The 27,573-nt window shown below is 38.8% G+C and overlaps 1 protein-coding gene across 4 annotated transcripts in view; it reads left to right on the forward strand.

Moving 5' to 3' along the window:
• DYM (dymeclin) overlaps positions 1–27,573 on the forward strand; it is a 375,320-nt gene that overhangs the window by 91,941 nt on the left and 255,806 nt on the right. For all 4 annotated transcript variants that reach the window (XM_033421381.2, XM_049697847.1, XM_049697848.1 and 1 more), the window contains exons 7-8: positions 7,382–7,507; positions 8,971–9,113. In XM_033421381.2, coding sequence (XP_033277272.2) covers positions 7,382–7,507; positions 8,971–9,113 — 269 coding nt within the window. The remainder of the gene's footprint in view (positions 1–7,381; positions 7,508–8,970; positions 9,114–27,573) is intronic.

Raw genomic sequence — 27,573 nt, forward strand, 5'->3', positions numbered from 1 at the left:
TGATAGACAAGGTTGGATGGTTAGTCAAAAGTCATGTAGGGTCTTAGAGGCTAGGTTAAGGACTTTGCATTTTATTCTGAGCAGGATGGGCAGCTAGTGGATGGTTATTGCCCTTGTTTGAATATTTGTTACTCTGATCATTTAAATTTTCTTCTGCTTTGTGGCTATAAGCACTATCTTCATACAATGAAAATTGGGTTCTTGACATCTTTGCCAAAAAAAAGGAAAAGGTTCTGTTTTAGCCATTTCTAGTATCTGTATCTTTGCTATGTCATTTGAAGCTGTGCTTCATTGTGTTCTTAAATTATCTTCTACCCTGTCAGTTTGTTGGAGCCTGCTTTACTCCATTTATTTGAACATTATATTCTCCCCAGCCCCCAAATCTGGTAGATTAGTATAACTTTGAGTAATATTTTCATGTTGGCTGGTAGGGAGGTTTTTGGTTCTTATTGAAATTAGCGTCTAATTCTTACTAGCTGCTAGTGGTAGGCAGAATAATGTCCTCTCCAGCCCAAGGATGTCCACTTCCTAATCCCTGGAAAGCTGGTGAATAGATACCCTCACGTGTCAAAAGGATTCTGTAGATGTGGTTAAAGTTAAGGACTTTTTGAGGGGAGATTGGGCCTACTAGGATAAAAGAGGACAGTCTAATCACATGAGTCCTTAAAGGTAGAAGAGGAAACCAGAAGGGTGGGTCAGAGAGATGCAGCATGAGTCATTCAAAGCCACTAATGGCTTTGAAGATGGAGGAAAAGGATCCTTGAGTCAAAGAATGAGGCGACCTGTAGAGCCTCGGAAGTGCCCTCATCTTACCGCCAGCAAGAAAATGGGGACTTAGGGCTTCCCTGGTGGCGCAGTGGTTGAGAGTCCACCTGCTGATGCAGGGCACACGGGTTCGTGCCCTGGTCCGGGAAGATCCCACATGCCGCAGAGTGGCTGGGCCCGTGAGCCATGGCCGCTGAGCCTGCGTGTCCGGAGCCTGTGCTCCGCAACGGGAGAGGCCACAGCAGTGAGAGGCCCACGTACCGCAAAAAAAAAAAAGAAAATGGGGACTTGGATCCTAGAGTCATGAGAAACTAAATCCTGCCAACAACCCAAGTGAGCAGGAAATGGATTCTTCCCCAGAGCCTCCGGAGTGGAAAGCAGCTTGCTGACACCTTGATTTTAACACCGTGAAACCTGTACTGCAGCTACAGAACTGCATGATAATAAATTTGTGCTGTTTTAGGCCACTAAGTTTGTGGTGATTTGCTAATGACAACAATATAAAAACTATTGAAACATACCCAACTTCTGAAAGCAGATAACTTTAGCAAATTAAATTTGTTAAATATAGAATTTTGGATGATTCATTCACTCCAAATAATATCTGTTAAGTGCTTGCTATTTGCCAGGAAATGTGGTGGGAGCTAGGAATAAGAGAGGTCCCTATCTTCACCAAACTCTGGTCTACAGTTGTGCAGTCAATTTTTAATTTTTAATCTTATATAAAATTTTAAGCATATAAATGTAGAGAGACTAATGAACTCCCATATGCTTATCACTTAGCTTTAGTAATTAACAACTCATGGCCACTTTTATTTCAATTATACCCCATCCACAGCTACCCTCCCCTACTTCTCAGATTATATTTAAGAAAATTCCAGACGTCATATCATATCTGGATAGTCAGTTTTATATGAAGCTTTGCTATGTAGTTATTTCCCGTTCCCCGCTGACATTAGAAAAGTGCAGACTTTAATTTTATCATCTTTAACAAAGTAACTTTATCATCTGTGAGTTCATTTGCAATCGTTAGCTATTTTTTTGTCATGAAATTTTGCCTAGGATTCCTTTGGTGCGAGTTAGAAAATTACTTAGATCATTTCAACTTGCAAAAGTGCTGCAGAAAATTGTTTTGGGGTTATAAGTAAATTTTAGTGAGTAGGTAAATTCACAAACATGGAATCTGTGAATAAAGAACATCGATAGATTATACATGTAAAGTGATTTTTCCATTTCCTGTGTTCTTGATTTAGGTTGATAACGTCACCTTCTCTGAGTTCTAAATCTAGAAACCTTGGTCTTTCTTGATTAGTCTTAGTCTTTCTCGCCCACTTTAAGCATCCAGTCTGTCACTGAGTGCTATTAGTTTTATTTTGTTAAGCGTCATTTAAGTCTTACTGCTCTTTTCCATTGCCATTGCCATTATTTTAATGGTGGTCCTTATAATGTCCTAACTGGATAATTTATTGCTGGTATTTTTTGTTTCTGGGATTAATCTGAGCATTCTCCCACTTCAATATGTCCTCCAACCTCTTATGCCTCCCTTCATTCCACAATCCCTGATTTTGGACACATCAGGCATAGGGTTGAGTCAGTCAGATTCTTCAGTTCAAGCGTCACTATCATCGTTGGTTTGTGTAAGGCCCATCTCCCCCTCCATTTAATATTAATCCATTTACTTATTCCCATTTATCCCCATTCATTACTCCTTTTCTTTCCCATAAACAGCCATTTTACTATGTTTAATGCATGCATTTTTTATGTATATGTCTGAGTACAAGATGTTATACTTATGTGTACATGTATTTTTCTCTTTTTTTAACATCTTTATTGGAGTATATTTGCTTTACAATGGTGTGTTAGTTTCTGCTTTATAACAAAGTGAATCAGCTATAGTGTACATGTATTTTTAATATATATAAATAGAATTGTGTTATAGAACTCATTGTTTTTTGCTCTTTCCTCTCAGAATTGTTTTTTTGTTTGTTTTGTTTATTTTTGGCTGTATTGGGTCTTCGATGCTGCACACGCGCTTTTCTCTAGTTGTGGCGAGTGGGGGCTACTCTTCGTTGCGGTGCATGGGCTTCTCATTGCGGTGGCTTCTCTTGTTGCGGAGCATGGGCTCTAGGTGCACGGGCTTCAGTAGTTGTGGCTCGCAGGCTCAGTAGTTGTGGCTCGTGGGCTCTAGAGCGCAGGCTCAGTAGCTGTGGTGCATGGAGTTAGTTGCTCCGCGGCATGTGGGATCTTCCCAGGCCAGGGCTTGAACCCGTGTCCCCTGCATTGGCAGGCGGATTCTTAACCACTGTGCCACCAGGGAAGCCCTCAGAATTGTTTTTAAGAGTTACCTGTGATGCTAAATGAACACCTAGTCTATTGCTGTTAAAACTGCTCCATTGTGTACATCCACAACATTTTACTTATCCAGTTCCTCAGTGCTGGACACCTGGGGTGCCTCCAACTTTGCAGCACCACGAATAATGAATGTCTTTATATTATTTATCTATTAATGAACAATAAGCTACTCTAAAATTTAGAAGTTTAAAACAACATTGTTTCAATACCATATGATATCACTTATATGCAGAATCTAAAATAGGACACAAATGAACTTATCTATAAGACAGAAACAGACTCACAGACATAAAGAACAGACATGTGGTTCCTAAGGGCATGGGGTTTGGGGGAGGGATGGAGTTGGAGTTTGGGGTTAGCAGATGCAAACTACTATATATAGAATGGATAAACGACAAGGTCCTACTGGATAGCACAGGGAACTCTATTCAGTATCCTGTGATAAACCATAATGGAAAAGGATATAAAAAAGAATATATATGTATAACTGAATCACTTTGCTGTACAGCAGAAATTAACACAACATTGTAAATCAACTATACTTCAATAAAAACAAAACAAAACGTTGTTTCACAGTTGTTTAGTATCAGGAATCAGGGTACTGTGTAGCTTGGTGCCTCTGACTCAAGTATCTCATGAGGTTGTAGTTGATCTTATGGCTGGGGCTGTGGTCTCATCTGAAGGCTCAACTAGGAAGGACCTGCTTCCTGGACTTCTCACTTGGCTGTTGGCAGGATTCAATTTCTCTAGGGCTGTTGGACTCAGTTCCTTACTGGCTGTTGACTGGAGGCCTTCCATAGTCCTTTGCAAGGTGTACTTCTCTGTATGTCAGCTCACAACAAGGCAGCTGGCTTCCCTTGGAGAAAGCAAACAGAAGAGCAAGAGCAGGTGCCCAACACAAGCCACGGTTGTTTTGTAAGCCAGTCTCCTCTCAGAAGTGGCATGCTTTCACTTTTACTGTATTCTCTTCTAAGCAAGTCTCTAGGTCCATCCTACACTCAAGGGGAGGCAATTACACAAGGACATGAATAGCAGGAAGCAGGGATTATTGAGGGTCATTTTGGAGGTTTGCTTACCACAGTCCTCAGACATATTTCTGTGAATTTTTCTTTGGCATATACATATACTGGGTTATAAATTGTTCTCTAAAATAGCTGTGTTGGTTAATATTACTATCAGCAGTACATGAGGGTTTATATATCATTATGTACCTGCCAATACTTTACATTTTCTAGGACATCAAGGGATATTACACTGTTTTAAACAGACTGTTTTTTATCTTTTGCTCTTTTTTTTCCTAGTGAAGTTCTTGGCTTTTTCTTGGCTTTTTGCGGGAGTTGCTTGTAATATTCTAGATATTAGTTCTTTGTTCTTCTTCCATTTTATCATCTGCCAGTTAACTTTGTTCAGGGTTTCATTTGTTGAGCAATAATCTTTAATTTCGATGTAATTAAATGCTTTTATTTATTTACTTTATGCTTTGTACTCTTAGGCTCTTATTTAAGAAGTCCCTTCTTGTGCTTATGTTACAAACTTATCATTGTACATTTTCTTCTATTAATTTTAGTGTTGCCATTCACATCCAAGTGAATGTAGGTCTTTAATTCTTCTGTAGTCGGTCTTTGAATATGTTGTAAGATAGGGAGCCATCATTATTTTTCTTTATGAAATAAGCCAGTTTTTCCCAGCACCATCTTCTGTACAATCTGTTCTCCATTGATTTATAGATCCGTTTTATTGTATGTTTCCATAGAAACACAGGTTTGACCTGTGTTTCAGTTCTCAGTTGAGTTCCATTGGTTTGTCTAATTTTTTTGTGTGTGCTTGCAAATACCATACTGTTTTTATTGCCACAGCTGTGTAACATGGCTTGATATCTGGTAAAGGAAGTCCCTCTCTTCACTTTTCAGTTTCAAGATTGACTTGGCTATATGTTTATTCTTTCATAAAAATGTCAATTTATGAAGTTTCTGAAAAAAACTCAATGAGAATTTTGGTTGTGATTAAGATTAATTTGTGTAGAATTATCTTCTTGGTATTTAGTCATTCCATTCAGATCATCCTGTTTGCCCTTTATTAATGTTTTAATACTAATAAGTGGATGCTGGCCAGCAAAATGAATAGAAGATATCCTCTAAGTCAGTCAACAGCATCCTGGATCCTTTTTTCATGAAATTCCCTTTACATTTTTGTTGCAAAGAGTATTCCTTTTGTATTATGATCGTGTATTATATGGCCTCAACATATTTCTTCCTTTTTGCTGTTCTGAGTTATGTATGCCTGGTACACTATGCTGATGACTGTTCAGGAAGTCCTAGTTAGTTCCAGTCAAAATCAGAGCAATAAAGATCCCTCCCATTTGTGATGTTCTCCCATTTGTGATGTTGTTTGGTCCAATTTATTTTGAAGGAGAACAGCCCTCTGTTCTAAATCTACATTCTTTCATTAAAGTTGTCAGACATAGTATTTATTAATAGTCATAGTTTTAAGGTTTTTTTTGCGGTACGCGGGCCTCTCACTGTTGTGGCCTCTCCCGTTGCGGAGCACAGGCTCCGGACGCGCAGGCTCAGTGGCCATGGCTCATGGGCCCAGCCACTCCGCGGCATGTGGGATCTTCCCGGACCGGGGCACAAACCCGTGTCCCCTGCATCGGCAGGCAGACTTTCAACCACTGCGCCACCAGGGAAGCCCCATAGTTTTTAGTTTAAACAAATTAAAGCAGTTTCTTCCTGGATCAGAAACCTAGTGTAAGATGTTAAATTGTAAACCACTGCTGTTTTTTTTAATTATTATTGATGCAATGACTAAATGCATTAACAAGTGTACTGGAGGTAGTCACCTACCTAGATAGCGTGTACTGTGGCAAGATACTTGTTCTTCAGGATTTGGCTTTAAGCCCTGACCCAACTGAAAAGCCTAGCAAATTGACTACAGAGTATGGATTCCTGACAGGCATAGGCTGTATGAATAAATGATGATTGTGATTCAAAATCCTTTGGGTTTTGAGCACCCAAATCATCATTATTGAAGAATTAATGAATCCTGATACAACACATCAGGGTTGTTTTTCATTCAATTCAAGAAATAAGTACAAATGTAAGATATGCCTTTTATGTGGTTAATATTTTACAATAATTATGGAAATTTCAGGAAAGAGAATTGTTCTACAGTATTAGTCAGATTTCTGAGTAGAAATGAGATTTATTCGTTACATAATAAGATCATTTGCACGGGTCTCTTGTGTTTTGTTTTGTATACTTTGCTTTTAAAAGATATTTCATCAGCAAAATCACTCTGTAAATATCTGGTAGAATTAGAACTTTAAAATCTGGTAAGCGTCTCCATTTCTAGAATCAAGTCCTCTTTAATTTGTTTGATGAGCTTCATTTAAGTAGGTGTTCAGTATTTTTCTTTGGGCTTTCCATGAATATTTCAGATCTGTAAAAATAGCTGATATTCTTTTGGAGCTGTTACTCTTTTTGTTGTGCTGTTGAGATTTTCACTTTCCTGGGCTAACATGTTACTGTTCCCCATGATAATTGTGTTTAAACTTTTGCAATAATTGAAGATTTCTTCATGCATTTGTTCCTGTTCGTGCTCAGCCAAAATTTTGTTTCCTTTTTATTTGTTCTAAGATTTGTTTCTAAAAGGGATTAATGATCTTCGGAGGACAATGGTAGTCCTTCATAAAAGAAATACGCTTAATAAAACAGGAACAATTTGTTTACTGTTCATATTTTGCTGAACAGGCAGAGTTGGCCTTGAGAAAGTAGACACTTAGAGATAGAAGATCTAGGGTGTACCATAGTTCTCACTGTAAAGTTATTATCAACTCAAAAAGACACTTGTCTTCCCTACACTGTGACTTCTTTTCAGTTTTACAATCTGAATATTTGTTTCTGTGTTATAACTAAACAGGGAATGAACATAAGGGCTTTAGAGTGGACCTTTGAAGTAGAACACTGCTGGTAACTGTTTCCATTATACACTAATGTATTGATACTTGTCATTCATTAGTAGATGGGACTTGGAAAATAGGAAAGTAATGGGATATTTGACCCAAGTACAAGAACTAATGACAAGGAAGGGTTTCATATTTTTGTTTGACTTAATTTTTATTTTAAACATACTAGTATTTTTTAATAATCCGGAAGCATATTGAATATTTTGATTTGAGTTTTTAAATGTATAGTTTATTTAGAAAAGAGCAATATCTTAATCTTCCAAAGTGATCATTATTCTGATTTGTTTCCTATTTTTCCAGAGATATTACATATGAAATATCAGTAGAAGCTGTGTCAACAATGGTGGTCTTCCTTTCCTGCCAACTCTTCCACAAGGAAGTTTTGCGACAGAGCATCAGTCACAAGTACTTGATGCGAGGTCGATGGTATGTTTCTATTTTAAATTTGTCAAGTTTTTTATTGAATTAATCTATAGTTCTCGTCTTGTCCTCTTTCCTTAGTGTTGTTCCATATCTCCAACCAGACATTTCCTCTGGTTGTTCTGTCAGAACTTCAAACCCAACACATAAGGATCTGCTTTCCTGTCTAAACTATCCATCCTCCCTGCCCCTTTCATCCCCTAGCTTCATTACCTTCTCTAGTGGTTTCTTTGTAGAGTTGAAACTTTGAAGCCATGTTTTCTTCCTTCTGCATCATTCTCTATGTCTAAGCATTCATCCAGTCATATTTGTTCATTGAAATTATTTGCATCTTCCCCTTCCCACCAGTCCCATTGAAACGACTGCTGCAGTGGATGCCCCATCACCATGTGTTTGGACTTCCCCAGCAGCCACTTAACCGACTGTTCCTACTTTCATGTAGTCAACAAATGGTTATTGTGTGCTAACCATGTGCCAGGCATGTGTTAGGATGTGGAGCTGTGCTCCTGAGCAGAGCAGAAGCTTACAGTCTCCTGGTGGGTAGGGACGGGAGTAGATAAATATTAAACACACACACACACACACACACACACACACACACACACACACACAGAGAGAGAGAGAGAGAGAGAGAGAGAGAGAGAGGGAGAGAAGCACCTTTGTCTTTTCACATCCCTCTTGCTACCTTGATTATACTTGTGGCACATCCACAGAATCCTTTAGAGCTCTTTTAGAACATATTTGAAAATCACTGATAATAGGGATAAAAGGCCTTAAGCGTTGGCTGAAGAGTCTATTCAAAAGTTTTCTCCAGATTGCAGGAATTGATTTATCACCAATTTGTGGACACATATCCCTTTTAACTTGTTTTCTCTGCCTTCTCCTCTCATTCTGTTACTTAAAAGCAAAGGGTATTAACATTAAAAGAAATCTGTATATATATGGATATGTTTTTTATATGTATGCATAGATTGAATAACTTCATACTTTTATTTTAAACAATGTAAGATATTTAACAATTATTATATTGATTATATGTTGAATATTTTGGATATATTGGGTTAAGTCAATATATCAAATTGACTTGATATACTATTCAAGTCAATTTCCATACTTTTAAATTCTTGCGTTTTCCTACTGACTCTGTTACTACCTCCCTTCAAGTGTCAAGTACTGTATTATACACTGAATTTATAATATTTCACCTGTTATGCAGATTACAAATAAGGTAACTGAAGCTTAGGAGTTGAAGCGATTTGATGAATGACATACAGCATAGTAAGAGGAAAGCCAGATTTAAGCCTCAAGTCTGATCTCAAAGCCCATGGTCTTCACTGTTGTGACAGTGCCAGATTTCTTTGAATTGTGCTAATCCCTTTTATGTCGGTAGATTATATAGGTTATATTTATCACGATACAAAGTCAGTTGACTTCCCCAAATCTGAGTTTATTTTCTTCTTTTTGTGTAGCCTCCCATATACCAGCAAACTTGTAAAGACCTTGTTGTATAACTTCATCAGGCAAGAAAAGCCGCCTCCTCCAGGAGCACACGTTTTCCCTCAGCAGTCAGATGCGGGAGGGCTGCTGTATGGACTGGCATCAGGAGTAGCAAGTAAGTCTTACCAGATTTTGTCAGGTCTTTGTTATACGTAGGTTTTGTCCAGTTAGTCATAAGAAACTCTGTTCAGTTGGCTGCCGCTACTAACTGTTATATTGCATCTGTGCAGCTGGTTAAATGTGAAATATTGGAAACAATTTAAAATATTTTTTCCATTTGGTGCACTGATTTATACAAGGAAATATATGCAAATCATGAATAGATTGTTTACCTATAAGAGGACATTTTTCAAGAAGAATATTTATAAATATGCATATTGCATGCATTCTAGCTGTACAATATAAATACAGTCATGCTCTTGGGAACTTTTTACCGCTTGTGTTTTTGTGAGGAAATTTTGTGAGGAAATTATTCTATTTTAGGGGCTTTCTTGGTTAGGATTTTATGTGACTAATTAGGTATAGTTTTCTTATTATACTCAGTGTTTCATTTGTTCAGTGACAAATTAGCACATTTTCAAGAGTCTTGTAATAAATTCTGAAGTGGCACAAATGTGAGTTTTATCAGATTGGAAGCAAATTTCATTAACTGAACAAAGTCCTTTCCCACCATCCAGTAAAGCCTCATTTCTACTTCACAGCGTTTAGACCTAAAGAGACCAGAAATACAAGAGGACCTGGGTCATGTGAGGTTACGTCAACTGAACTTGTGCTTTGTTCTGAAGGAGAAACAAAAACTAGACTGGCACTTTGGCAGTTGTAAGGTCTGCCTGGGTGCTCTTACTAAAGAAACAGTATACGGTCTGCTTAATTACATAGTGCAGAGTTCAGCTGTCTGAAGGAATTTTAAATGGAGCTGAGTTCCACAGCTGAATTAGGCTGGGACGTGCTCTCCACACTCAGGCAGGGGCGTCAGTTTGTTAGGAAAATGGAGTACTGTGTGATAATTTATGGGGTGAGGAGTCTCAGGAACCTCTTTGGATGAGAAGACCTCTGTTCTAGGTTTGCCTTCCTTTGATTTCTTTCAATATTATGAGTTGAATTACATTTGTAATCACTCATGGCTCTGTCTTTGGTGCTGAGTATGCTCCCTAGACCACCAGACCTGCAGAGGTTCATTCTCCGAGTCACCCCTCCCATTGCCCTCATTGTTTCCGATGAGGGGGCTGTACAAGGCTTGCTCATGTTCGGCCTCTGAAGGCAGCACAGGAATCCTGTGTGCCTGTGGGAATCGGGTGTCCTGTGGGAAGGCTTGATTAATCCATTAGTGTTTCCTTTTTTCAGTCATTAAACTGGTGTAAGTATTCAAAAGCTGAGTATTTTCCCGTTCTCCAATACGGTTGGACATTTTTTTTGGAGGAGGCAGTAGAAGTTCATTACCTGCTTTCTTCAAAACAGTGGCAGTGCTTCAGTTTTTAAAAATACAGACTTGGGTGTAGTTCTTGATTTTTCTTGCAGTTACGTGTCATCATAAAGAAGTCCAGTATGGTGTGTGGTGTCATCAGTACCGGGTGCCAGAAATCTTGACTTGCTAACTTTAGATCTACTCTGCGTATCGGAAGGAAGTTCCTTTTCTTAGCTCCCAGTTTCTTTGTCTACCAGATGTCGATCACGGTTGGAATACATGATCTCTGACACTATTTCCACATAATTTTTTTTTTTTGGCGGTACGCGGGCCTCTCACCGCTGTGGCCTCTCCCGTTGCGGAGCACAGGCTCCGGACACGCAGGCTCAGCGGCCATGGCTCACGGGCCCAGCCGCTCCGTGGCATGTGGGATCTTCCTGGACCGGGGCCCGAACCCGGGTCCCTTGCATTGGCAGGCGGACTCTCAACCACTGTGCCACCAGGGAAGCCCCTCTCCTCCTCTTTTGAAAGAGCTTTTTATTTGGAAATAAGTTCACACGTACATAAAAATACCAAAACTAAAAAAATCCCCCAAATTATATACCTTTAACGAGGCTGATTTATTGTTAACATTTTATCCCATTTGTATTGTATTTGTATTCCTCCCCCCCAAATCTACACACACACACACACACACACACACACACATTTTTTTTAACCATTTTTGAGAATAAGTTATATACATCATGGCCCTTTACCCCTAAATACTTGAACGTGTATTTCCTAAAAGGGGATATCTCTTTTTTTTTTAACTTTTGTTAAAAACATTGAAGTATAGTTATTTAATTTACAATGTTGTGTTAGTTTGAGACATACAGCAGGGTGATTCTGTTATTCATATATATATATTCTTTTTTAGAATATATTACAAGATAATTGAGTATAGTTCCCTGTGCTACACAGTAGGTCCTTGTTTACGCATTTATATAGTGTGTATATGTTAATCCTAAACTCCTAATTTATCTCCCCCCCATCCCCTTTGCTAACTATAAGCTTGTTTTCTATGTCTGTGAGTCTCTTTCTGTTTTGTAAATAAGTTCATTTGTATCATTTTTTTAGATTCCACATATAAATGATATCATATGATATTTGTCCTTTTCTGTCTGACTTCACTTAGTATGATAATCTCTACATCCATCCATGTTGCTGGAAATGGTATTTTCATTCTTTTTTTAAAATCAATTAATGTATTTTCTTTTTTCTTTTTTCTTTCTGGCTGCATTGGGTCTTCGTTGCTGCGCACGGGCTATCTCTAGTTGCAGCGAGCGGGGGCTACTCTTCATCGCGGTGTGGGGGCTACTCTTCATTGCGGTGCACGGGCTTCTCATTGTGGTGGCTTCTCTTGTTGGGGAGCACAGGCTCTAGGAGCGTGGGCTTCAGTAGTTGTGGCACACAGGCTCAGTAGCTGTGGCTCACGGGCTTTAGAATGCAGGCTCAGTAGTTGTGGCACATGAGCTTAGTTGCTCTGTGGCACGTAGGATCTTCCTGGACAAGAGCTTGAACCCGTGTCCCTGCACTGGCAGGCAGATTCCTAACCACTGCGCCACTAGGGAAGTCCTATTTCATTCTTTTTATGGCTGAGTAATATTCCATTGTCTGTGTATATTTGTGTGTGTATGTATGTATATATTTATATGTGTATATGTGTGTGTGTGTGTGTACACACACACACACACACACACACATATATATATATATATCACATCTTCTTTATCCATTCATCTGTTGATGGACACTAAGGTTGCTTCCATGTCTTGGCTTTTGTAAATGGTGCTGCTTTGAACATTGGTGTGCGTGTATCTTATGGTATTATGAATTAGAGCTTTCATCTTTTCTGGATATATGCCCAGTAGTGGGATTGCAAAATCATATGGTAGCTCTATTTTTAGTTCTCTAAGGAACCTCCGTACTGTTCTCCATAGTGGCTGTAGCAATTTACATTCCCACCAACATGTGCTTGTGCTTACACCTTGGAATTTCTAAGCCGTTAGATATGAAGTGCGGCCTGGTCATACATAATTTCAGTAAGCATTCTAGATGGTTCTGAAAAAGCTGGTCCATTTCTGCACCACTTTGTGGTGCGGGTCCCTTTCCTGTGCTTGCATCTGTTCTGCTGTGGGCCCATCATGGCAGATAGTTGAGCCAATTCTATTAACTGTTGGGGATTACATTGTTTTGAGGCAGCTCTAATGGGTTTAACTGACACTCTCCTTCAGTATTATCTTGCTTTCTCTTCTTATTACTCTCTTACTGATGAGGTCCAGTTTATCAGAATTGTTTTTTTTTTAATTTATTTTTTTATACAGCAGGTTCTTATTAGTTATCCGTTTTATACATATTAGTGTATGCATGTCAATCCCAATCGCCCAATTCATCCCACCACCCGCACCCCCGCCACTTTCCCCCATTTGAGTGCATACTTTTGTTCTCTACATCTGTGTCCCTATTTCTGCCTGGCAAACTAGTTCATCTGTACCATTTTTCTAGATTCCACATATATGTGTTAATATAAGATATTTGTTTTTCTCTTTCTGATTTACTTCACTCTGTATGGCAGTCTCTAGGTCCATTCATGTCTCTACAAATGGCCCAATTTCGTTCATTTTTATGGCTGAGTAATATTCCATTGTATATATGTACCGCGTCTTCTTTATCCATTTGTCTGTCGATGGGCATTTAAGTTGCTTCCATGACCGGGCTATTGTAAATAGTGCTGCAGTGAACATTGGGGTGCATGTATCTTTTTGAATTATAGTTTTCTCTGTGTATATGCCCAGTAGTGGGATTGCTGGGTCGTATGATAGTTTTATTTTTAGTTTTTTAAGGAATCGCCATGCTGTTCTCCATAGTGGCTGTATCAATTTACATTCCCACCAACAGTGCAAGAGGGTTCCCTTTTTTCCACACCCTCTCCAGCGTTTGTTGTTTGTAGATTTTCTGATGATGCCCGTTCTGGCTGGTGTGAGGTGATACCTCACTGTAGTTTTGATTTGCATTTCTCTAATAATTAGTGATGTTGAGCAGCTTTTCATGTGCCTCTTGGACATCTGTATGTCTTCTTTGGAGAAATGTCTATTTAGGTTTTCTACCCATTTTTGGATTGGGTTGTTTTTTTTAATATTGAGCTGCATGAGCTGTTTATATATTTTGGAGATTAATCCTTTGTCTGTTGATTCGTTTGCAAATATTTTCTCCCATTCTGAGGGTTGTCTTTTCATCTTGTTTATAGTTCCCTTTGCTATGCAAAAGCTTTTAAGTTTCTTTAGGTACCATTTGTTTATTTTTGTATTTTTTTCTCTTACTCTAGGAGGTGGGTCAAAAAAGATCTTGCTGTGATTTATGTCAAAGGGTGTTCTTCCTATGTTTTCCTCTAAGAGTTTTATAATGTCCGGTCTTACATTTAGGTCTTTAATCCATTCTGAGTTTATTTTTGTGTATGGTGTTAGGGAGTGTTCTAATTTCATTTTTTTCCATGTAACTGTTCAGTTTTCCCAGCACCACTTATTGAAGAGGCTGTCTTTTCTCCATTGTATATCCTTGCCTCCTTTGTCATAGATTAGTTGACCATAGGTGCATGGGTTTATCTCTGGGGTTTCTCTTCTGTTCCATTGATCCATATTTCTGTTTCTGTTCCAGTACCATGTTATCTTGACCACTGTAGCTTTGTAGTATAATCTGAAGTCAGGGAGTCTGATTCCTCCAGCTCCGCTTTTTTCCCTCGAGATTGCTTTGGTTATTCTGGGTCTTTTGTGTTTCCATACAAATTTTAAGATTTTTTTGTTCTATTTCTGTAAAAAATGTCATTTGTAATTTGATAGGGATTGCATTGAATCTGTAGATTGCTTTGGGTAGTATAGTCATTTTCACAGTGTTGATTCTTCCAATCCAAGAACATGGTGCATCTCTCCATCTGTTGGTGACATCTTTGGTTTCTTTCATCAGTGTCTCATAGTTTTCTGAGTACAGGTCTTCTACCTCTTTAGGTAGGTTTATTCCTAGGTATTTTATTCTTTTTGGTGCAGTGGTGAATGGGATTGTTTCCTTAATTTCTCTTTCTGATCTTTCGTTGTTAGTGTATAGGAATGCACGAGACTTCTGTACATTAATTTTGTATCCTACAACTGTACCAAATTCATTGATTAGCTCTAGTAGTTTTCTGGTGGTGTCTTTAGGATTATCTATGTATAGTATCATGTCATCCACAAACAATGACAGCTTTACTTCTTCTTTTCCAATTTGTATTCCTTTTATTTCTTTTTCTTCTTTGATTGCCGTGGCTAGGACTTCCAAAACTATGTTGAGTAAGAGTGGCGAGAGTGGACATCCTTGTCTTGTTCCTGATCTTAGAGGAAATGCTTTCAGTTTTTCACCATTGAGAATGATGTTGGCTGTGGGTTTGTCGTATATGGCCTTTATTATGTTGAGGTAGCTTCCCTCTATGCCCACTTTCTGGAGAGTTTTTATCATAAATAGGTGTTGAATTTTGTCAGCTTTTTCTGCATCTATTGAGTTGATCATACGGTTTTTCTCCTTCAGTATGTTAATATGGTGTATCACATTGATTGATTTGCGTATATTGAAGAATCCTTGCATCCCTGGGATAAATCCCACTTGATCGTGGTGTATGATCCTTTTAATGTGCTCTTGGATTCTGTTTGCTAGTATTTTGTTGAGGATTTTTGCATCTATATTTATCAGTGATATGGGTCTGTAATTTTCTTTTTTTGTAGTATCTTTGTCTGGTTCTGGTATCAGGGTGATGGTGGCCTCATAGAATGAGTTTGGGAGTGTTCCTTCCTCTGCAATTTTTGGAAGAGTTTGAGAAGAATCGGTATTAGCTCTCCTCTAAATGTTTGATAGAACTCACCTGTGAAGCCATCTGGTCCTGGACTTTTGTTTGTTGGAAGATTTTTAATCACAGTGTCAATTTCATTACTGTGATTGGTCTGTTCATATTTTCTATTTCTTCCTGGTTCAGTCTTGGAAGGTTATACCTTTCTGAGAATTTGTGCATTTCTTCCAGGTTGTCCATTTTATTGGCATAGAGTTGCTTGTAGTCACTTATGATGCTTTGGATTTCTGCAGTGTCCGTTGTAACTTCTCCTTTTTTATTTCTAATTTTATTGATTTGAGTGCTCTCCCTCTTTTTCTTTTTTTAAAATGTATTTATTTTTGGCTGCACTGGGTCTTCGTTGCTGCGTGCAGGCTTTCTCTAGTTGCGGCGAGCGGGGGCTTCTCTTCGTTGCGGTGTGCGGGCTTCTCATTGCAGTGGCTTCTCTTGTTGCAGAGCACAGGCTCTAGGCACGTGGGCTTCAGTAGTTGTGGCACGAAGGCTTCAGTAGTTGTGGCTCACAGGCTCTAGAGCGCAGGCTCAGTCGTTGTGGTGCTCGGGCTTAGTTTCTCCATGGCATGTGGGATCTTCCCAGACCGGGTCTCGAACCCGTGTCTCCTGCACTGGCAGGCAGATTCTTAACCACTGGGCTACCAGGGAAGTCCTCCCTTTTTTTCTTGATGTGTCTGGCCAAAGGTTTATCAATTTTGTTTATCTTCTCAAAGAACCAGCTTTTACTTTTATTGATGTTTGCTATTATTTTCTTTGTTTCTGTTTCATTTATTTCTGCTGTGATCTTTATGATTTCTTTCCTTCTAGTAACTTTGGGTTTTGTTTGTTCTTCTTTCTCTAGTTCCTTTAGGTGTAAGGTTAGATTGTTTATTTGAGATGTTTCTTGTTTCTTGAGGTAGGCTTGTATAGCTATAAACTGCCCTCTTAGAACTGCTTTTGCTGCATCCCATAAGTTTTGGATCGCTGTGTTTTCGTTTTCGTTTGTTTCTAGGTATTTTTTGATTTCCTCTTCGATTTCTTCAGTGATCTCTTGGTTATTTAGTAACGTATTGTTTAGCCTACACGTCTTTGTGTTTTTTACGTTTTTTGTTCCCTGTAATTGATTTCTAATCTCATAGCATTGTGGTCGGAAAAGATGCTTGATATGATTTTAATTTTCTTTAATTTACCAAGGCTTGATTAGTGACTCAAGATGTGATCTGTCCTGGAGAATGTGCTGTGTGCACTTGAGAAGAAAGTGTAATCTGCTGTTTTCGGATGGAATGTCCTAAAAATATCAGTTAAATCTATCTGGTCTATTGTGTCTTTTAAAGCTTGTGTTTCCCCAATAATTTTCTGTCTGGATGATCTGTCCATTGATATAAGTGAGGTGTTAAAGTCCCCCACTAAATTGTGTTACTCTCGATTTCCTCTTTTATAGCTGTTAGAATTTGCCTTATGTTGACTGGTGGCTCGAACAGCAGATGTTTATTTCTCCCAGTTTTAGAGGCTGGGAAGTCTAAGATTAAGGTGCTGGCAGATTTGGTTCTTAGTGAGGGCTCTCTTCTTGGCTTGCAGATGGTTGCACAGTATCTTTACATGGTGTCTCTTTTTCCTCATATAAGGGCACAAATATCATCATGGGGGCTCCGCCCTCATGACTACATCTAAACCTAATGACTTTACAAAAGGCCCTACCTCCTATTACTACCACATTGGGGGTAGGGCTTAATATATGAATTTGGGGTTGGGGGACACAAACATTCAGTCAGTAATAGGTATTAAATAGGTCATGCTGGAATTCCCCTCACTGAAATTCTCAGTTTGGGAGGCCATTGGTCTCTTTTTTATGTCCACAGCTAAGGCACCTTTTAGCCCCAGTCATTCTTTATTTTAAATCACAACCTGTTTAGTGGTGGAGGTGAGGGTTTTGCCCAAAGTAGATCACTCACAGCCCATTCCAACCTCACTAATATGTTTTTTTTAAAAATAAAGAAGGAAAAGCATTCCAGAATGCATAAGGATTCTACCACCACCACCACCAAATAATCCTGTGATTGAAACAAGTTATTTTCTATTCTGATTTTGGAGGCCACTCCTTATATTGTCCTTTGGGAGGGACTAGCTTTAGATCTTGATAACTTGGTATTATGGAAGAGGCATAAGTATCAGACTCTGGCTGTTGGTATTAGACCTAGAATTGAAAGCCAGTCCTGCCATTTACTAACTAGATGTTCTTTGGCTATTTAACCTCTTAGTGACTCAAATTCTTCAAGGCAAAATGAGGGTAATACCTTCCTTTATAGGACTACTGAGGGCATGAAATGAGCAAAAGTGTAAGAAGGAGCCTCGTACCCAGTAGGTGCATAATAAATGGTCACTGTTAGTCACAAATATTACATAGTTGTATTTGAAAGATAACTTTTCTTTAAAATAAATACCAAAAAGGCAGTGACCTTATAATGATTTACAAGTTTACTCAGATTTTTTATGTAAATAAATTAACGAAAATATCTGATATTTGGTATACACATTTATAATAGAGACTTCAGATAGTCACTACAAGAGTTATGTTGAAAATTTATATTGTGAGAAGGAAAAACAGTTATAACATTTATTGTTTTTCTTTTGATTCTATCCTTACTTCTTTGACCCTGTCTTTTAATATATTTTAAATCTTCTAAATTGCCTCTAATACCTAAAAAAAAGGGTGAAGCAAAGGAAGCATTGACCTTGAAATTTCTTGTGTGTTTTTTCATTGTAAGACAGAGCTGTAATGTGATTATAACTGAGTATTTAACGTTTTAAAGAGCCAAGCCTAATTGAATGTGTTCTGCCAAGCTGGGCTTTCCATCGCAACTACTGAGGTTTCACACGATAATTTCTGATATATGGCTTTTCCATTTGAATGAGCCATCAAAAATGTTTTTTTTCCCTTTGCTTGCAGTGGTGGGTGTCCCAGCCAAATTATAAAGCCAAAGTAGTGATTATTTGTTTAGGTAAATGCTATAATAGAGAAATTAATAAAGTAGAATTTGAAGATTAAAACTCATTTCTCCCAATTGGTGTTATTGAGAAAGTTACTGAATTCATTATGATAGGTATGGTATGAAGTAGTTGTAATTTTTTTTTACGTGACGGTTGTTTTTCTCTTCAGTTTTGGCTTCTTCTGGGCTGACTCATTAAGAGAAAGAACAACTACAGTAAGCGAAAAAGTATGTGGCACTCAGAAACAGGCATAGTTGTGAAAGCATTTCTAATTAAAGCACTTTGAATTTTCAAAGAAAGAAAGTGCTTTATAAACAGTAATTACATTCTCAATTCATTTTTATTTGGAATGATCTGATAGATTTTTATATACCAGGTGAAAGAATGACTTTTTTCTCCCCTTTATTTTCAGGACTGAACTCATTTTGTGACTTTTAAAATATAGTTAATTTCAGTTTACTGTTTACTTGTAATGGTTCTTTGCAGGCATACAGTGAGCATTTATTTACTTTATTTTTGGCTGTGTTGGGTCTTCATTGCTACTCGTGGGCTTTCTTTAGTTGCGTCAAGTGGGGGCTACACTTTGTTGCGGTGCACGGGCTTCTCATTGCGGTGGCTTCTCTTGTTGCGGAGCACAGGCTTCAGTAGTTCTGTCTCGCAGGCTCTAGAGCGCAAGTTCAGTAGTTGTGGCCCACGGGCTTAGTTGCTCCATGGCATGTGGGATCTTCTGAGACCAGGGCTTGAACCCGTGTCCCTTGCATTGGCAGGCAGATTCTTAACCACTGTGCCACCAGGGAAGCCCCAGAGTGAGTGTTTAGATTAGTATCTACATTACAAACTGACCATATTTAGTTGTAGGGTCATAATATAAGTTATTTTACTTTTAATTGCTCTCTGAAACAAGCATTATTTCAGATTTTATACTTGTAAAAAATGTTTATTAAAAGATATTCATTGGAAGTGTCAAAATATAGTATTGACTTGTTTATCTTTTATCCTTGTAATTTGCTGGCAACCGCTCCTAAACCAGTTTCCAGAAATGGTTTGTGTTTTTTCTTTTTTCTTTTTTTTTTTTGTGGTACGCGGGCCTCCCACTGTTGTGGCCTCTCCCGTTACGGAGCACAGGCTCCGGACGCGCAGGCTCAGTGGCCATGGCTCACGGGCCCAGCCGCTCCGCGGCATGTGGTATCTTCCCGTACCGAGGCACGAACCCACGTCCCCTGCATTGGTAGGCGGATTCCCAACCACTGCGCCACCAGGGAAGCCCTCCAGAAATGGTTTTGAAAGTCAGTATGCCAGCCCTCTAGTCTCATTTTCTTCTTAACAGATTTGAGGGGAAGACTGAAGCTTTTTTTATGCCACAAATCGTTGGGCAATGAATTCATTCATATTCACCAGGAAGAAAATAGAATAATGCAGTTAATTTCAGATGAAATCCTAGGAATAAGTTTCTAAGACTGCTATAAATGTTGTTTATTTGGCATCGACAATTTAATGTTTCTGAGACTCCACTAACGTAATTTATTTTATTGTGGAATTTAAAATATTAAAGATATTTTAAACATAAGAATATTAAAATCATGGAATTCTAATTTTGGGGACTGAATCTTATTTGAAAAATGAAGCAATTAAAGTGGATTTGCTGGGGCTTCCCTGGTGGCGCAGTGGTTGAGAGTCCACCTGCCGATGCAGGGGACACGGATTCATGCCCCGGTCCGGGAGGATCCCACGTGCCGTGGAACGGCTGGGTCTGTGAGCCATGGCCGCTGAGCCTGCACGTCCGGAGCCTGTGCTCCGCAACGGGAGAGGCCACAACAGTGAGAGGCACGCGTATTGCAAAAAAAAAAAAATATATATATATATATATATATATATATATATATATGTATATGTATATGTATATAGTTCTGTTAGGTAAAAATACCCTTCAGTATTTTTTTGCATGGGAGTGTAGATTTATGGAGCCTAAAACTGTATGTCAACTGACTAAAGAAATAAACAATGTTAATAAACATTATTACGACACATAACAGGGGTTAGCCAAGCAGGAGAAGAGACTAGTAAGTTGCTTTGGGATGCTTGGGATACTTTCCAGAGATGTACAAAGGATAGGGTGCGAATATCTTAATTCACCCTGCTGGTCCTGTGTGGAGCTAGGTGCTGCTTATTAGACTGTAGATGTAGTTTTACCCTTATTTTGCATGAAGTGAAAGTGAATTAAATTTGTTTCAAAATCAGACATATATGAAAGTAGGTACAGTTGCAGCCAGTAACTTTTAGAGGTTTAACACTGGAGATGAATGTCATATTTTTAATTATGAAAGAAGGTGTTGGTACACCAGTGGGAACTCTTGACAACTCTGCTAAGAGTGTAATTAGGTATAGCTACTTTGGAAAATATTTGACCATTATTTAGTCAAATATTGACTGAATATGAACATACCCTGTACCCCAGCAGCTCCATTCTTAGGTATATGTCCTAAAGGAACCTGCACACCTGAGTGCAAGAAAACATGAAAAAAGGTTCGTAGCAACATTGTTTATAATCGTCTCCAACTGGAAACACATCAGATGACCATCAGGAGTGGAATGGATGAAGAGTATTATGTTCATTATATGCAGCTGAAGGGACTGCAGCTCCCCATGTAAACTGATGACTCTTAGAAAAGCACGTGGCGTGAAAGAAGCAAGCTAAAAGAAAGCATAGACGTATGAAAGTTCAAAAGTAGGCAAACTACAGCAAAGAAGCCGGCAACACTAAACTACATTGTTTAGAGTTTGGTCTGTAGGTGTTTGAAGCTATAAAGAAAAGCAAGGAAATGATTATCATAAATTTGTATAATAGTATTCGATAACGAGTAAACTACCTATCCTCCTCGATTTACCATGGATGATAGCAGTGTGTAAGAGCTTTATTCTTCAGATGCCTTTGGTTTGCAGTCTTATATTAATTTCTTACTTGCTCTTGTTCATTACTTTTATTTTTGTCCTTCCTGCCTTATAATCATATTATCCTTTCAATATATTAATCATTTGAAATGCCTACACAGAACACTTCCTCCTCTTGTATATTCAACTTAGTGGATCTCTGGTTCTTTGAAATGTTTTGACGTAATTTACAAACTTAGATTCTCTTATGTCTTGGTGTTGCATACATCCATGGTGGTTCTCCTGCTGTACACTGGACCATTTATATTGTCCCCCTGATACCTGGACACTGAAGGTCCACGCCCTTCAAATGGGGTTTTGTTTCAACCCTCTCCTGCATGCGTGCATTCAAGTTACACCAATATGTACTTTATTCTTCAGGGAGATTTCTGTTTGCAGGTGTTTCTTAACATGTTTCCCCATTTCTTCATCCTAAGGAGCCTTTTTATTTTTATTTTTAGTTTTTTTGTAATTTTTTTAAAAAAAATATTTATTTATTTGGCTGTGCTGGGTCTTAGTTGTAGCGTGTGGGATCTATAGTCACGGCGTGTGGGATCTTTAGTTGCGGCACGTGGGCTCTTTTAGTTGTGTCATGTGGGAGTGAACCTGGGCCCCCTGCATTGGGAGCACGGGGTCTTAACCACTGGACCACCAGGGAAGTCCCAGGAGCCTTGTTAGACTGTTTTTTCTTAATTACCGCTGCCACTCCCAAAGGAAAATTAAAACTACAAATATACTGTATATCTGTTTATGTACTGTATGTATCTGTGCTTCATACATAAAAAGAGGGTTTTTATTTTTTGCTGTCTTCCGAATCAAGTTTTCAAAGTTTGTCCCCTTGAGATGATATTGCCAACTTTGCAATGAGTAATGTAAGCAAAAGTCTGCAGCCCTCCACTTAGGCTGAGCCAAATTTCTCCCTATGTTTTTACTGCTGGAATACATTTTCTCTTCTTTCATGTTCTTTCTATCTGGCTGGGCCATAACTCTCAAAGATATTTAAATGATAATACAATTTGATCTGCATTTCCCTCATGCCCTTGTCATGCTCTGCAGTCACAACACTAACTGATGCTAATGGCAAGTATAGTTTTAAGAATCCTGTCTTGTTCATGTAACATTATGTTGTATTTTCCATGCCATTAATATTTCTTCATAAATACAATTTTAATCATGTATCATATGGATTCACCTTAATCAGTTAAAATGATTAGTCATTTTGGTGGTTTCCACTGTTTTGTTATTCCAGATAACACCCTAGTGAACATCTTTATACAATATGTTGCAAGAGAACCTGCTGGCTCCACCACAGTAGGAGCCTTACTACCTGAGCAGGAAGCCATTGGAATCCTGATTGAATCTGCTAGAGATCCCCCCAGAAGCTGAAGGAAAAATGGCTTCTCTGTTTTCACGCCCCACCCTACCCCCAACCCAGTGTCTCTGATTCTCTGCCCTAATCTGAAGCCAGCAGGCAAAGAAGTTTGGAAAATATAGTTTGCAGGTTTCTAGCCCCCTGCACTACAAGATCATAGATGGGAGGGGTGTGGAAATGGCTACTAGTACTGTGACCTTATTTTACAGAGGTTATGTAATTTTCGTAAAGTCACACAGCTAGTAGAAATCATATGTGGCTGTCTTTCTCCATACTGTATGCTGTATGTATACATATGAGTGTGAGTGTGTGTTTATAAAGTCTTAAATATTATCGCACAGGGGGCACTAGAAGTTATGAAAATTTTAAAAACTAAGATTAGCTATAGTTCTACCACTGTAACAAATCAACTGTCTCCATTTTTTCATTCTTTTTCCAGTGCTTGTCCCTATGTATAGGTATATACTTACAGCAAATTAAATAGTAAAGTAGGAAGCATTTAAAATGTGCAAATAATAATCGAGTTTTATCTTGTTATTAGGGTTATGAAAATAAAATAGTATATTGCTATGTATTTGAAAAGTTTGAGCCCTAATCAAGAAAGGTGTGGTTGAAATCCAAGCTGTTACTTTTGTTAATTTCATTTCCTGACTTGGTCAAATCAGGAGAGCAGGCAAATTTTTGCTGTAAAGCAGCTAAAATTACTTACCTCCTTCTTTTGGCTGTATGGTTAATAGCGCATGTTTTGAGGTGTCCGGTTGCTAGTATTCAAAGGGAAGACGTCATGGTAAGACTACCAATACTGCTGCCAGTTCTCATGTTGTTCATAAAGCTCACTGGTTTATCTGGGCACAGTTGTTTCCCTGAGCAAAGGTAAAGACAGGGCTCTAAAGACAGGGGACCTAAGGCCAAGTTCCATCATCTCAAGTAGAAAGGATATATTTTGGAGACATTGCAAAGGATTTATTCATATGTGTCATGATGATGACTGCTAGTTTGTCTCCTCCCCCATTTTAGCTGACTACATGGATGCAAAGAATAGGTTATATTTCTCAGTCCTCTTTTCAACCATATATGATCTATATTTTGGCCAAGGGAATGTAAGCAGAAGTGGTATGGGCAAACCTGCAGGTAGAGTTCTCAAAGGAAGTGCATGTCCTCATCTCTGTCTGCTGACTTGAATGAAAATGTGATGGCTGGAGCTGGATTAGCCATATTGTACCATGAGTAAATTTAGAAATGGAGACTGTGCACAGTGAAGCAACAAGAGAAAAGGAGCCTGGCTCTTGAATATCATGGAGTAATGGGCAAGCTCTGCTACACCTACTCTTGGACTTCTGTTGAAGCCATAATTAATACAGGTCTGTTACTTGTAACTCACCCTAATGCTGACTTATACTTGGTTGATAATGTATAGCGGATGAAGACGAGGCAGTAATATAATAAACTAGCTTTCTAGGGTAGGTTATTTGTACGAGTTATCAGCATAATCTCACAGAGACCAGAAGACGGTGGGATGAGGCAGAACCTAGTACTTCTCCCTCTCTGCATACCAGATTTTGTCCTCAGTCCCCCAGCATTTTTGTTATACTCTTCACAAAATACAACATTTAAGTTCAGAGTAAAAGAACAACAAAAACAGTGAATTACACAAATAATCTTTTGTTGTTGTTGAATTCTGCCAATCATAGTAATTTACACATTATTGAGAAAACCATTAGAGCCGTTAACAGTGCTTTTTCAGCCAGCCCATAACAGCTGAGGCAAATGAGTCATAACCTTAAAGATCTAGGAGTTTGTCAGAAGCCTCTTAGCAATGCTCAGGTTTCATATTTTATCTTATAAATTAATGCACATTTTAAGTTCTACTTCAATAATCATATCCACGTTTGTTTTATTACTATTAAGATGGCATTACCTGACAGTCCAGTGACTTAATTAACTTTCTAGAAATCTTAGTGTAAGATTAGTGATCCAGAAAAAAGTATCATGTTTGTTTTCTGACCTTGCTTGTTCCTGGCACATCATGGATTGTCTCCAAAAGTTCATGCATACCTGTTGGAGAAATAGCATATGTATCATTTGAGCCTAATGGAGTTTCTTAGCTAACTGGATTTTCCTTTCTTTCTTCTCTGAGTGTTGTGATATATTGCAAAAAGCCTGAAACCTGGATTTAAGGCTGCTAGTTTTGTGACCTTGGGGGTAGTGATTGGGATCATTAAATTTCTACTTTCTGGTAGCTTTTGTGATCTGCAGTTTTATTTTGTTGTTATATCTCTGCTATTCTTTTTTTTTTTTTTTAGCCATGCTGTGCGGCTTGTGGGATCTTAGTTCCCCAACCAGGGATCGAACCTGGGCCCTGGTAGTGAAAGCCCCAAGTCCTAACAACCGGACCACCAGGAAATCACCTCTGCTATTCTTTTTACTTCTGAAATTTCTGTCATATCTTCATAGTCTTCATATCTCTTCATCTCTCTTAGAATTTCATTTGTCTCTCTGAACTCTGAATAAGTTCTTCAGATTTATCTTCTAGTTCACTAATTCTCTTCCCAGTTGTATCTGATCCATGAAATTGTTTCACTGAAGTTTTCTAATGTTTGAATTATAACATAGGTGCAGTAAAGTACAAAATCTTAAATGTACAACTTTATGCAGATTTAAGTGAGAGGTTGATTAAGGAGAGGCCTTAGAAATGACTGTTGGAATCTGGTAAGATGGAAGTTGTTGGTTACTTTGTGAAGAATCATTTAGGTGGAATGGTGTTTAGGAAACTAATTAGGGTAGGTTGAGGGGAGAATGAGAGTCAGAGAACAGGCAGAAAAATAGGGCAGCCACTGGAAGGGGACATGGATTCTAGGGAGGTTTTATTTTTTTTATTTTTGGCTGGGAAATGGTGCAACATGTTTACATACTGTGGTAGGAACGATTCATTCCAATTCTGTAAATATTACTAAATGCCTGCATTCATAGAACTTACATTCTATTACAGATGGAGAAATTCTTATTCATAAAGATTGGAGAAGGGATATTTCATTCCTTTATAACAGGAGTGAAGGCAGAGTATGTACATGTTGATGCAGGTGGGTTTGTGGATTTTAAAGTGGAAAGACAGGGTAGTTATCTGATAGACTCTATTGAGAGTCAGCTGAGCATGAAGATTGGGGATTGGTGTTGGAAGTTTACCAAGAGAGAGAGCTGTAGGAGCCTAATTCCCCTGGGACACTAGAGAAGCATAATAGGATTGCTGGACAGAGCTGAGGGCCCACTTGAAATTTATGGGGATGAACTTAAAAGCAATCAGAATGGTTGTATGTTGTTCTTATGTATAGCTGCTTTGGAACATGGAGTAGTTAGAGAATTGGATTTAATCGAGGCTGGAGTTTTGCTAGGCAGTTATGATGGAGGAAAGCGGGAGTGTGAGGGAGTTGGGAAGGAGTAAGCAAGGGAGTGATCCTGTTGCTGATCCGCTGAATCCTAGCTGGGTTAGGAGGGGCTGGTGGTAGACAATGAAAAAGTGGTAGAAAGAGCCAACCAGGTCAAAAATTGTTTGAGTCGGGTACTAGAGGAAATGGTCTGGAAGGCTGGGCAGTGGTGGTATTCAGAGAGTGGAATATATGAATTCAAAATGGTGGTAGTGCAATTATTAGCAAAGAGAACGTGCAACCAGGGCATGACCATGGGAATGGGTAGCTGGGGTAGGTTAGAGGAAGTGAACAAGCAGATCAAGGCCTTAGAGACCATATTTTTGGGTGGCTTGAATATGAGTATGTTGATATTTTAAAAATGAGGCCTGGAGTAGTGTGGAGGGGCGGACAGTGAAGCAGGTGCTCAGATGATTAGAAAATGACCAAGAGTGACAGTGCTGTCTATAAATGACTGTAGCAAGCAGCATTGATGGGTAGTATAGTCTGATGGGATGTTTCAGGGCAACTGGGGTGTCAGGAGAAATAGTTTGGAAGCTGTACTGCTTCTCTGTGGTACAAGGGTTGTGGAGAGAGAAAAACAAGTTACCACTTATAAAGGCTCCAGAGAACTGTTCTCAGGGGACACCCAGGTTTCTGTTAGACCAGGGGCAAAGAGGTTAAGCTTGAAAATACTGAGGATTTTTTCTGATGAGATATGTGAGTTCCAGAGGGAATGGGGAGAGCTATGGGAGACTGTGTTAGTTTAGGGGCTGCACTGAATCGTACGGCACTGGGCCAGGGTGTGTAGCAGCTTTAGTTCTCTTTGCTGATCAAGGTAAACAGGGATATAAGGCATAATTATAATTAGCCCTGATGATCCTTTAGGGGAAGGTAGGTAGTAATTCTAATGATAGCTTTGGACAGTTTGTCATGGTGAGGCTTTTGGCCTCATGGCCTGAAAAGGAGGTGTCTTACTGAAGGATTCAGAGCTCCGTGAACCTCCCTCATATCCCGCTGGTTGGTTGTGTCCCAGTAGGGGAAAGGGTATCTTATTAGTAGTGTGGGCTTAATAGTTATGCAGCGTTGTATTGTGTAGGGTTAACTAGAGAATCTACAATCATCTTAACTGCTCATTTTGAAGCTAAATTTAACTGAAATTTATAACTTAAAAAGCTGAAATGCATCAGTGGAAGACCATGACCAATTCAGAACAAAATGGTTAACAGAACTTCCTTCTCCCAAGCTGCCGGAATTCCAGGCACCTGTGATATGTATGTCGGCATGCGTGTTTGTGCACAAGGAGCTTTGCAGCGCAAACAAGCATTGCACAGCAGTCAGACTTTTTGATAGGAGACTTAGTTATTAGGATCTCCTGTAAGCTCTAGTTTTTTCTAGGTTTATGAAAATACTATATCCCATAACTGATTTAGTGAGTTAATAGGTTAGTATTAATCCTAGGTAAAACTGGAAGTGAAGGTTGTATGTATGTATGAATTGTATGTTATTCATTTGTAAGATCACCAGAAAGGACTTGAATTCTTGGTCTGTTTGGGGTCCTTCAGAATTGGCAGTCGGAGTGACCTTCAGAAGCACCGT

Source organism: Orcinus orca, chromosome 15 (assembly GCF_937001465.1).
Source record: "Orcinus orca chromosome 15, mOrcOrc1.1, whole genome shotgun sequence".
Classification (NCBI taxonomy): domain Eukaryota; kingdom Metazoa; phylum Chordata; class Mammalia; order Artiodactyla; family Delphinidae; genus Orcinus; species Orcinus orca.